A 13,466-nucleotide genomic window follows, 5' to 3' on the forward strand; every position below is an offset into this window, starting at 1 on the left:
ATTAAACAGTTGACAACAGCAGTGGTGGGTGCTGCTGTCCTGTTGTTTCAGGAAAAGCAGCTTTACATTTGGATTAGATCCCATGCAGTGTGCTGCTTCATTTTCTTTTTAAATTTTGTCTTTGGACAAATGACTCTCCATGGGACGATAGAGTCTTAATATTTTTGCCCATGAATTTTAAGAAAGTTATTTCTCCTAAATATAGGAAATAATGATAAAATAAACTTTCCTGTGTTAGGAAGGTCAATTAATATTTATCCACTACTATATTCAAGTATAATCCTAATTTTTATTGCTGAGAGGAGTGTTCTGTTCCTTAGTGTTGAATTATTTTTTTCTTCTTAGATAAGGCCACATTTGTTAATCAACTGGAGGCCAGAAAATACCTCTTTTTGTTTTCTCCCTTGCAAATATAAATTCCAAAATCTAATTAAAGATAAGAAAGATTCTTATTGTATAGTTCCTAGAGAGATTTTCATGGGAAACAGTTAAATATTTGCCTAAGAAGGCTTATTTTATAGAAATAGCAAGGTTCATAAACTGGGAGGTCTTGGAACCTGTATGAAAATCTTGTGCATATGTGCATTTCTGCAATGAATGGGATCAGCATAAGGTATTCAAAGATTATAAAATAAATAGAATTTTTGAAGGTTAAAAATAACCACTTTGGTGTAAGAGATTACACTTTTTAGAGAGAATAAGTTTTGGATTTTTCTCATTTGCTTTCTCCTTATTGTTCGCTGTGGGCACTTGAACTGGGCAATAGGAGTTTGGGCACATCAAGCCTGGTAGCCAGAAGATGAACAAGTGGGAAGGAGTATTCCATGGGAGAGAGAGACAGAGGGCTAGATACACTTCACTTCAGTCTTTGCTTGGACTCAGTTTCAAGGCCCCAAGAAAACACCCCCACCCCACCCCACACACCCCCCTCCCCTTTCCAGGCCTCAAGCATTTCTTTTTTTTTTGGTGTGGTAAAAAGTCCAGTCTTTATAATATGAAACCAAAGCTTACTCCTCATTTTTAAGAGGGATAATGTAACCTAGTGTATTATTTTCTGTTTACGTTGCAATAAATTACCACAGATTTAGTCTCTTTAAAAAAATACAAATTTATTATCTTACAGTTCTGGAGGTCAGAAGTCCAAAATCAGTTTCACTGGACTAACAAAGTGTTGGCAGGGCTGGTTTTTTCTGGAGGCTTTGGCAGGAGAATCTGTTTCTTTACCTTTTTTATCTTCTGAAGGCCATCTGTATTCCTTAGCCTATGGCCCTTTCTATACATATTCTAACCTCTCGCTTTTGTTGTCTGATGGCCATCTTCTTTGTTGGACTTTTCTGCATTTCTCTTACATGGATCCTTGTGATTATATTGGGCCCAGTTAGTTGGATAATCCAAGAAACCTTCACATCCCAAGATTTAAGTAAATTATATCTGAATAGTCTCTTGCCATGTAAGGTTTCAAATTTACAGGTTCTGGGGATTAGCATGTGGACCTTTGAGGGGAACAGTTATTATGCCTATCATACCTGGAAACCTGATTTTTGTATTTCCATTGAATAAGCGAATTCTGAGTTTTGGATAGTTAATTGAGAAGCATCAGAATAAATCTGTACAGATGTTTCTCAGGTGCCTCAAATTCAAGAAGTGTAAGCCTGAATTTATCACCTTCGTTTTGAAACTTCCTCCCACTACCCATATTTAGCTCTTCAATCTTGGTTAATGACACCACCATATCTGTCTCACCCTAACTGGAAATCAAGACTGATAGAAGACTTTTTCTTCTGGTTTACCATCCAATCTTCTCCAAGGAATTGAAGAATCCTACTGATAAGATATCCTACTTGTTTCTTAAATTATTCTTTTTGTATTTCTATCACCCCTCTAATTTAGGTCTTCACTTTACCTACCTGGGCTATTGTAACTATCTACTTGAACTTCCTTCTTTGAGTCTCGGTGCCTTAAATCTGTCCTCTACATGGCAGCTACGTGTATATATTAAAAATGAAAATCTGACCATGTTAAAACTTCCAGTCACTCTCCATAACATAGATCTAAGCTTATTTCTCGCTGTGACTTGAGATTTATTTCCCTTTCTAGCTCCATATATTGGCATTTTAGAGGTGCACTTCACTATGTAGATACTAGTGATATTGGGTAACCTTTATATTCTGAAAATAACATCCTTTTTTCTTATATTTGTGCCTTTATTCTTATAATCACTCTACGTAGAGTGTATTACCCTACTTTTCGTGCCTGGCTATCTCACCACCCACCCCATGCATGTTTTTGTTGTTATATTTTTCTTATTATTTTAAAAATATGTACATATTTTTTGTAGTGTTTTACATTCAGAAGTATAAAAAGCAGTTGCAGAACATTCACTGATAATCCCAGAATCTAGAGGAAATATTCCTGTTAATAGTTTAACTTCTGCTGAATCTACTCTGTTGTTAAACATACCTGCTGAGTTCTTAATTTCAAAAACTCGTCCTTTTGGAATTTCATTTGGTTAATTTTTAATGTATTTAATTTCTGTGGTAAAATTCTTTATCTTTTTATCTTCATTATTCATGTTTTCTTCTTTCCTCAGGCATGCTAATTATTATTTTAAAGTCTTATCAGTTAATTTCAATATTTCAATCATGTTTGGTTCTAATTCTTTTGTCTTTTTCTTCTTGCTGTTTAGTCACATAGCTCTCTCTTTTGGGATGCCTCAGAATTTTATATGGAGTGCTAGACATTGTGTATAAAATTTTTGTAGGGTCCAGCAAGTATCTTCTTCAAGAAAGAGTTCACTCTTACTCCAATCAAGGATGATATTGAAGCTCATTCACTCAACTTCTTATTCATCTAACTCACCAAGTTTTCATCTAATAGACTGGTATATTCTGTAGGCCCTACTCTGGTGGATTCTGAAATCTCATGAGATATCTCTGCCCTACATTTCAGAAGTTTTCTGTTTAGATTTTAAACCTCCCTTTCTGTGCAGCCCCCATAATTTAGCACATATCCTCATGAGGAAATCCAATGTATACTTGAAGCCTCTTGAATCCCCCACCAAATGCACTTTTGGCCTCTTTGTCTCCAGAGCGCTCCTTCTGTAGACTCTGCGTGGAACTCAGCCTCTCCTATGGTGAGACTTGGTGTGCTCCAGGGTAAAATGACCACGAAGGCAGCTCACTTCTCTGAAGTCCTCAGCAGTTCTCTGTTTCTCTCAAGCAGATGATTACTGTGTTTTACCTAGTTTTTTTCAGTTGGCCCTAGGAGTGAGAGCTCTTGTCTGCCGTCAGCTACTCTGACTAGAAGTGGAAACATCATTTATTTTCTGACTTCAATTTGATAAAGGAAAAATGCTTTTTTTCTTTTTTTTTACTTCGCTGTTTATATTTTATTTGTAAGAGTCCTTTACAAATTTCCTGAATTTGATTATATTTTATTTGTAAGAGTCCTTTACAAATTTCCTGAATTTGATTATATTTTATTCGTTATTCTTTAATCTTACTGTTTAAGTTAGAAAATGTTTTAAGCTTTTGTTATCAAATCTGTCAGCCTTTTACTTTGCTGTATTTTTCTGTTACAATTAGAAAGACCTTTTATACTGCAAATTATATATTAATTTTACTACGAATTTTGTACTTTTTATGTTTTTAAACTTTTAATTCATCTGGAATCAATCTTGGCATATTGTTTTAACGCATTTGTTTAACTATTTGTTTTGCCCAATTGTTATCATAGCCATATTATAGATTTTTTTTACCCAATAGTGATTCCTTTCCTTTACTCACTTTTCTCCCAACAAAAAGATTTCAATGGGATTTTGGTTGGCCTTGCATAAGATTTATGAATTAATCTTGGGAAAGTTGTCTTTTTTGCAGTATTTTGTTTGCCCACCTAGAATAGTATGTCTCTCCATTTATTCCTTTTTATCTCCCTCAGTAAAGTTTTATCATTTTGTATATATTCATATATATATATATATACTACTTATTTCATGTAAAATTAATTTTCTATTTTGAATGCTCTTCTGATTAGTTCTTAATCATCCTAACTGCAACCTTTTTGTATGTATCACAGGACACTCTATGCATACCTTTGTCTTATTATCTACTCTATTATAATGAACTTAACAGTTTCTGTCTCTCTCCTTTCCTAAGCTATAGGTACTTCCGTGACAGGGAGTATGTATGCACATTCACAAGTTTATAACTACACATACCACGAGGTATCCTTCTGTCTGTCCTTTTGTTTATTGCTTTTTATGCATTTAATTTGTGCGTATATTCTGTGCACCTGTGCATCTTTCTCCCCACCACGCCAGACTCTTGTTTCAAGGTGTCTGTTATCACATGTATAGTTTTGTTACTATCTCTCATTTGTATTTATGTATCCCTTACCAAAGAGAAAAAAAGAAGAAAAAAATACTTAAGGCAACTCAGTGACCTGGGTTAATTAAAACATTCACTTTACCATCCAGTATGATTCATGTACCATGGTCCCTGGTCAGGATGCCAGGAGAGTCTTGTAAAGAAAAAGAGAGAAATTAATTGCTATTGAGGTTCTACTTTGTGCCAAGTCTGAGCAATGTGATTTCCCAAACATTTTATCATTTAACCTTAACAACAATCTTATCTCCTGATTTCATCGAGGAAGATTTTAAGCCTTAGAAAAATAAAATAACTTGTTCAGAGCTGCTTAAATTCTAAATGCTTTGGTGAGGTTTTGAGCTTGAATGTGTCTGACTCCAGAGTCCAGAAATCACAGATCTGCGTGTGATTTTTGAAGACCTAATATATCTCAAAAAGACTCCTTTGTTTTCATATCTTGATTTTTTTTTCTGGCAGATAATATGCTAAGCATTATGTTTTAAACCTAGAAAACTAGGTGGACTATATTAAAAAGACTTCAAATCTAGAAATTGCAATTTTTGTAAACATAAATTTAAATATATCCATATTTAGAATACTGTATAAAGGTTATTACTCTTTTTAAAACGATGTTCCACTAATGAAGCTACTTACAGAAGATGAATATATTCTTGTTTGAAATGAATTTTTTATATGCCATCATGGATTAAGAACCACACAAACTGAGCTCTACTCTTTGCTTTGTTTTTCACTTTCTCTGTGATCTTGGATCTGTCATTTCCCCCATCTTTGCAGAGGGATTAAATACATAACTGTTGACCTTAAAAGCATTTTTTGAGGAATTTGAATAATCAAAATGAAAATGATCTCGTAAAACTATAGAGTCCCACACCAGTAGGTATTATTTATAAATGATAAATTCTTCTAGTGGGATTTTGTGTATTACTCATTCATCAACTATTTATTGAATGTTTTTCTGTTGCAGGTACTGCGCTAGGCATGCAGTTAAAATTATTTTTTATATAACATAGTGTTTCCTTAATTGGCTTTAAACTACACTTACAGAGGACTTGCAAGTATTTTCATTTTTATCTTCCTTACACAGTCATGAAAATATGTAGTTTTTTAAAATGCGTCCTTGAATATTGTTTTTACTTACCTCATACAGTGAGGTCATAGAGAACTCCTTAATATATTGCAAGTGTTTAGCTGTGCCAATGTTCCAGTTTATACATTTTCTTTCACAAATATAATGTACACGAACTGTAAATAGTTTTTTGCTCTTCTGGAGCTTCCTGAGGAGAGAGGCTCTGTGGGGATCTCTGGCATTGGTGAGGAGAAAGTTCTTCACATATGAATTTGAAGCTAAGGTAATCTCCGGAGGAAACCTCATTTGTCAAAAGGTCCTTATAAGCTTGACCTTTCAGTAAAATGGTTAAAAAGATGGCTGTAAGGGTAAGACTGTTGTGTCACTTTTAGCTGGGTGAGTCTTGGTGACATACCTAACCTCGCTGAACCTCAGTTTCCTTATCTGTCTAGTGGGAAGGATGAAAGGCTGTATCTCGTAGTTGCCCATATAGGCCAGAGGACTGGGCCCAGCATACAGGAGGCACTCTGTGAGCAGTAATGCCAAGGTTACTCTGACAAAGGGGCACATTTCTTTCGCTCTATTCTTCATCCATCCTGCATGGAAATCCATGTGGGCCTAGTCTGTTGTTCATAGCAGGCACTGATTATTTTTGCCTCAAAGAGAGGACTTAGATCGCCACAGTGTCTTTCTTAACATGACATGAATCATTTCTACAGAAGGGGTGAGAGAATTGTAAACAATACTCATCTTCAAGGACAGAACCATGTTTACAGTGGAATACTAGTTCTTCTATAAAGTTATTCCCAGTTTGACATGAGTATGCAGATGGCCTTTCATTTTTCTCCATTCCTTTTTCTACCAGAGTAGATCATCTTCTGCCCTCTAATTCATTGGCAGGTAACATATGAATAAGCTTTGTCTTCATGAGGTGAGGGTTGTTCCTTGTGTGTAGAGAATTGAGATAATTGCCAATAACCCCAAGTTGTGGGGGCTTAGTGATCATGATATTATGATGTTGAAACCCGTTGGTTCCATTCACAACTGAAGGGCTTAAAAGGGTTCATGTTTGAGGATACTGGCAATATAACAAATGTTTGACTACCAAACATGATAATGACAATGAAAATTTAGTTATTTTTTGACGGTGTACTTATTTCCAAAGGAAATATAATTCGTATATAATCATGCTTTCTCTGTACTCTACTAAAAATGTACATAGATAGGAGTTTGTGCGTGTCAGATAAATATGTGCTGTGGTGCACTTGAAGAACATGCTGTGAATCTCTAATTATGTTAAAAAATTATTTTCTTAGCGCAGCATTATACTCATTATATACTCTACACATTTCGTTTTTGAATAGATTCCTGGCATGATAATTACATAATCATTCAGTACAGTAGAAACATCATTATGGTCAAATACTAATTAGCTGCTAAAACAAAACAAAACAGAACCTAGTTTACAGCTTATTATGAAAAGTGATTTAATATTGTACAAAACCAAATGTATGGTTAAAATTATTATTTGCTTTAAATGCGAGTCTTTTTTTTTCCCCCATGGGAAGGAATCAGTGTTCTGGATGCTTGTTACCTAATTTGTTGCGTGGGCTCATGTTGCATTTTATTATCAGAATCTTTCTGACCAGTTCTATGTAGTGGAGCATCCCAAGGACTTGCCAGTAGGAATTCTAGCCTCAGTACCAGGGTGTGCCTTGGGACTTCTGCAGAAATAGGAGACTGGCTGAAGTCTTCAGACCATGTCTTCTAGAGTTCTTCACATAATAGCTCTAAGCCTCTGGGGTTCAGTAGTAAATCACTAATTTTTAGAGCGCCGATTTGAACATCTTTGTTGCCAAGGATGAGCTGCTTTTCTTCCCCAGTGCACCTTAGGAATATAGTAAAGTCCGTTAGTAACAGTGAATCCTGGCAGTTGTGATTCTCCGATGTGCTTGTGATAGGACAACAGCCAGATGAAATGTAACCTCTGGTAGAGGGCAGTGGGAGGGTGCAAACAGGTTGACAGGTCCCTCAGGTAAGTCTGTTAAGCATCTCTCTCAAGCGGGCATTACCCTCACTCTCCTTGAGAATTGCTTAAAATAAAAAAAGAAAGATGGGACGAATTTTAATCTAGTATTAGGAGGCTTCAGTGGCCTCTGTAACTACAGGCTTCAGCTGTTCTTCTCTCATATACATAATGAATCTCAATTATTTCAAAATATTTTAATTTAATATTTTAATTTAAGTGCTTCTCCTGATAAGCAGTTTATAAGCCAAACATTTTATAGATTTTATGCTCCATCCCCTTTTCTTTATCTCTGTGCTTCCCTGTTGTCTTTTCTTTAGTTTTGGCCACTGCAGGTATTAATTTTATTTTTTAATGAACAATTTTTAATGCAGCTGAAATTTATAGGACATGTATGTAGGATATGCACTCAATAAATGCTGCTTGCTTCTACCTTCTCTGATACAGATACTGTGACTCAGGAAGAGAAGTAGTTGCTATCTGACTATTCAGTTCTGTATTCTTACAATTTAAAAATTATGTAGGAAAACAAAATATTTCTGATCATGAAAATATTCACTAATGAATCAGTAAGTTATATTATTGGTCAAATATCCTCTTTGAAATATCTTTGATTAAATTAAAGATAATACGATGCAAATCGATTATAAAGTAAAATCATAAATCTTTCAAAGGCTGCAGATTTCATGAAGTCTGTGTCATGGTCCAGAAGAGGGGTCCTCCACCCCTGGGCCGAGGACTGGTACTAGTCTGTGTCCTGTTAGGAATCGGGCCGCACAGCAAGAGGTGAGCGGCGGGCGAGGGAGCGAAATTTATCTGTTCTTGCAGCCGTTCCCCAGCACTAGCATCACCACCTCAGCTCTACCTCAGATCATCTGGTATTAGATTCTCATAGGTGCACTGGTCCCTGGTACCCAAAAGGTTGGGAACTGCTGAACATTTCTGTTCACAGGTAAAGCCATGAAACAATGAGGAGCTGGCAGAGTTATGCTACTGAGAAAATCAAGGGTGTTAGGTTTTTTATCTGAAAATTATTTGAATATCTAAGAATTGAGAGAGAACTTTTAGGAAAATGAAGTCCTTGGCTTTTTATTTTTACAAATATAGTTATGTTTAGAACCATCCTGTAAAAATTAAATATTATATGAAGGATGACATAATGTCCTAGTATAAAATATTGTTGGAAAAATTCTGCCCCAAACCTCAGTTCAATCATTTTTTGTTCATTCTAAGAATTGCACATAGTCGCAAATATTACCTAAACTTATTTTAATAGTTTTTGTTTTCCTTTTTCTTGCTAAGTCCCAATCAAATCTTTTTTTCCACCACTATTTATTATAACATTTTAGCCTCTATTTTAAGTGGGCTTACTAAAAATAACCTTTTTTTTTTTCCAGAACCAAATAACTCTTGAAGAAAACGGTCCCCTGTATATAAAATATACAAATGAATTATGTGATTCTGCATGTATAGCTATACATTTTTTTATGTGTTTTAGTGGTCTGAAATAAATGTCAGAACTTTAATTGAAATTAATTATGGCTAAATTGCAAAAGACATGTTTTCTTATTCAGCGAGATTAGGCAGGGATCAAGATATTACTTGTATAGAGCTGATTCTTTTAGATCAAAAAACCCATCTTTATACAGGTCATTTTCTGGGACATAGAAATAACTTTGTTAAAATTCTATTAACGTCTTCCATTTGTATAACATTTTATTCTTAGAAAGTGAGTCATAATTTCATTACCCTTTTGTATTGTGCAGTATTTGTTGTGATGAAATTGCTTGTCCCCCCAAAGTTTTACCAGAATGTTCTTTATAATTCTTCTCCACATGTTGACTCTCTTTGAGCCAAGTTCTTACAAATAGCATTAAAGAAGTAAAAATATTCTGAGTCCCCACTAGTGAAGCACCTGTTTTTGCAGGTATCTTGTGGTCTATAATCCTTCAGAACAAGAACGAAATTCGGTGGTATCGGTACATGTGAGTTCCCCCACAGTACAAGTGTCCTCTGCCTCAGGAAGGCCTGTGGAAATTCAAATGAGTGCAGTTTGGGATAAAGGAAGTACTGTTTCACAGACAGCCTACAAGGTATGTTTTTGCCATAGAATTTAAAGAGGCATAGCCAATATATAGTTTATATATAATGCGCACGCACGCGCGCACACACCCACACACACACACACACACACACATATACAATCTCTAGAGCTATCAAGTTGGTGTATATGAAGTGGTTAAAGTTGTAAGAACCAGAGGGTATACCTAGCCAGTTAAATGACACACTAAAGGAAAATAGATCCTGTGTTTCCTAAAATATTAATATCTTTGTTAGTATGTGTATTGTATGTTATTATGGGGATATATTAATTAGTATGTATATTATAGATCTTTGTAAGTATGTATATTGTAACTTTTTCTTGAAGTAATGAAGTAATCATTACTCATAAAATTTGGAAATTTTTTGTCTAACTCATTGACAGTTACACATATTGAAATTGAGATAAATAATTCTTCTAAATAATTTTGGATGCTTTTAACTCTTTATTACAAAGGAGAGACATAATACATCATGAAGGAAGGACTTCCTAAAATAAGTAAGATTCTTCTTTGAAATACGATTATGAAAAATCTGGGCTCAAGTAATAGTCATTTGGGGGGGGGAAATTTCTTAAAATAAGCAGTATTAACCCTGACATCATTAGAAAGGTTAAACTTTTAGAGTCTGGATTATAATTTTAACTGTGCTTCTGAAGACACAGCCATAAGCTATGAACTCTAAAAGAGATTTGCTTCTGCTTGTTAAAAGCCATTGCTGGCTGCTCTGATAAATTTATAATCCTTTAGGTAGAAACGAAAAGTATAATGCGGTATTAGTCAGTTTTTATAGGAAACACCCCATCTAGAAAATGGAATGGTAGCTCTTGGAAAGCAAGGGTCTTGTCTTATAGTACGTACATGCTCTGTTATAGCACAGTATAGTATCTTATAGTAGGTATGTCCTCTGCCTTGTTTGGTATCTGCTAGATTCCAGGCATTTGATGGCTAGTGTTGACTGAACTATTGTGCTTAATATTTATATTATTGCATTAACCATTTTTAATTTTAATGTACTGAAATTTAGTATTGTAAAAAGATCTCTAATAATTAGGAAAAATCATTGTTCACAGTAAGCCCTTACCGTCACAGAGAATTTCCCCCTCTGAACATTCATTAAGAGCTCTGTAGGGCAATTGAGGATGGTCACATAATTTCACTTATTGAGTGAAAACATTAATACCTTTGATAGTCCTGCCAACTTGAAGTTGGATAAACTGAGATATAGATATTCTACATGTGTGTTATAAATATTCTACATTTATAGAATAATATTATTTTCTCTTTCTAAAAAGTATGGTAGTTTGTTGTTTTCATTAGAAGTATAAATGGTCTTCGTTTCAGATTACGTTTTTCTTTAACAAATTCCCTCTTCTATCTTTAAAAGATCTCTTTTCCAGCACAGATGCCACCATTGGGATTGCAAGTATATACCATTTCACAATCAACAAGTTCAAATCCACATTTAGCTGAATATGTCCTGTATAACAATAACATAGAATATAAAGGAATTTTCAACATGAAGAATATGAAAGGTGCTGAAGAGGATATAACTATAGAGAACTCTTTTATTAAGCTTCGGTTTGGTCAGTCTGGACTTATGGAGGTATGTTCTGAAATTCATACAAGGTTTATCATTTTATTTTAATGTGTGTAGATTACTTATGCAGAAGAGAAATATTCTACACCAATACTTTGGGAGAAAGGATGAATGAACTTTATGAACCTTCTTCTTGTGGTCCATAGTGACTGCCTGTGGTTGGTGCTGCTTTGTGAACTGTTTGTTATTGGTCCACAAGATAAGAGGCTATGACTGTTTAGAAGTGTTTACAGAAACTGAAAACAATTTGACAGAGTAAATTTATGCCTATTGAATCTAATAAAAGATTTGATTGTATATTTGGTATATAACTTTAAATTTAATATTATGGTATCTCATTTTTATTGTACCTTACAAACATATTGGTTCATGCAATTGGGAAATAAAAAATAAGCCTACTCCTTTACTATATAAAGTTTGAGAAGCACTGGTAGATGTCTTGTGTATCTCTTCCTTGATGAAGTGTGTTCTCATTTTTTGTCTCTATTGTGAAGGCGTTAAATTCTAAAGTGAAGTGTAAAATTTGGGGTATTTGTTCAAGAATTATGAATATTAGAGACTGTTAGCATTTTTCAGTGAAGTAACTTTTTAAATTGACATATACATGGAACTAGAAGGAACATTGTTAATGTCTTAATAGTGTGTTGCCTTTAAAATTTTTATCTTTAGGAAATGATAAATAAAGAAGATGGTAAACGTCATGAAGTAAAAGTACAATTTTCATGGTATGGGACCACAAGTAAAAAGGACAAAAGCGGTGCCTACCTCTTTTTACCTGATGGGGAAGCCAAGGTAAGCTAATAAACTGAGTTATTCTAGAAAAATAAGATTACCCACTGAGCCATTTTTCTTAACTTATAGTACTTTAAAAAAAAAAAAAATTCCCCCGCCCCTTGACTGAAAAGATAGTATATGTCAATTTTGGCACATTTTGCAAATGCAGAAAACTGGAGAAAACAAAATTTACCAACTATTCCATAAGCCCGTGAAAACCACTACCAGCATTTTGATGTATTTTTTAGTCTTTTATTTTATACATATCCTTTTTTCCCCCCATTTTCAAGTTTTGTCTTACTGCATTACATATTTTTCATTGTGACAGTGCTAACAATCTGATAGTATATTCTTTGAAACCACAATTTTAATATGCACTGTTGTGTTTAAAAACTTTCAACTCTAAGATGAATAAGGACTGAGGATCTAATGTATAACCTAGTGACTGTAGTTGATAGCTATAATTGTGTGAAAGAGAATTTCCTATTGTTGCACATGTACATTTTCTGCCACTACTTTACTTCTGTAACATTGTGATGAGCTTTGATTGTAGCATTTTTTATGCAATGCTGATTATTTCCTGAGAATAACTTTGTAGAAGAGTCATTTTATGTCAGTGGATGAGGCATTTTAAGGATTTTGATATGTACTTCTTATCTAGAATGCATATTCACTCCTACCAGCATTTTTTGAGAGTAGCTCTCTAATATACCATTCCAAGAATTAGCCATATTAAAAGCTTTACCTGTAATAATAGGTGAAAAATATTTTGCTGTTAACATTTTTGTGATGATTAGTGAGGTTAAACTTTTTTTATTTGTTAAAACTTATTAAACTTTTTTTACTTTTATCTTTTATATTTCTTTTGTGAGCTTTTAAGTTCTTTGATCATTTTTCTATTGGTATGACTTATAGATCTGTATGTATTCTTTATATATGATAAAATTAACCCTTTTTCATATATTGCAACATTTTCTCGTGTGATTTAATTTTTTATTTTTATTTTTCTGTTACAGTAGTTTTTAAATTTTGTTCAGGCAAGTCTGTATTTTTTTTATTTAGATTTCCTCAGGCTTTCTCCACTTCAAGATAAGTTATATATTCTCCATATTTTGTTGCCTGAAAAAGTTACTTTTGTTCTACAATTTAGAAAAGCCTGCTCAGCAAAATGAAATGTAGATTTTAAGAGATTGCGTTGGCTATGCTAAGGATTCTAGTTTTGTCGTTGTTGTTTTTCATTGTGAGGAATTAAAGGGAAACTACAGCACACAGTAGGCATTCCAGAATGGGCAGTGGATCCTAACTATAAGCTGTGTCAGTGTTTTCTCACTTAACGGCTTTTGTCATTAGGCATTTTGTTTTGAATGACTGTTCTTACACTTTGAAAAAAAAAAGTAGCTGTACTATGAAATATATGCATGGATGATAGTAACTAATTTATGAAAATTACCTTTAAGTACTTTTGATATTAGATAGAAAGATAAAGAGAATTATCATATTTACAAAGAGAAAATAA

At 34.0% G+C, this 13,466-nt stretch overlaps 1 protein-coding gene across 1 annotated transcript in view; it reads left to right on the forward strand.

Moving 5' to 3' along the window:
- The window catches only part of MAN2A1 (mannosidase alpha class 2A member 1), a 152,358-nt gene that overhangs the window by 99,763 nt on the left and 39,129 nt on the right, over window positions 1-13,466 (forward strand). Inside the window, exons 13-15 of the mRNA XM_006913274.3 lie at window positions 9,405-9,570; window positions 10,964-11,182; window positions 11,846-11,968. Of these exons, the coding sequence (XP_006913336.1) occupies window positions 9,405-9,570; window positions 10,964-11,182; window positions 11,846-11,968 (508 nt within the window). The remainder of the gene's footprint in view (window positions 1-9,404; window positions 9,571-10,963; window positions 11,183-11,845; window positions 11,969-13,466) is intronic.

Source organism: Pteropus alecto, unplaced genomic scaffold (assembly GCF_000325575.1).
Source record: "Pteropus alecto unplaced genomic scaffold, ASM32557v1 scaffold20, whole genome shotgun sequence".
Classification (NCBI taxonomy): domain Eukaryota; kingdom Metazoa; phylum Chordata; class Mammalia; order Chiroptera; family Pteropodidae; genus Pteropus; species Pteropus alecto.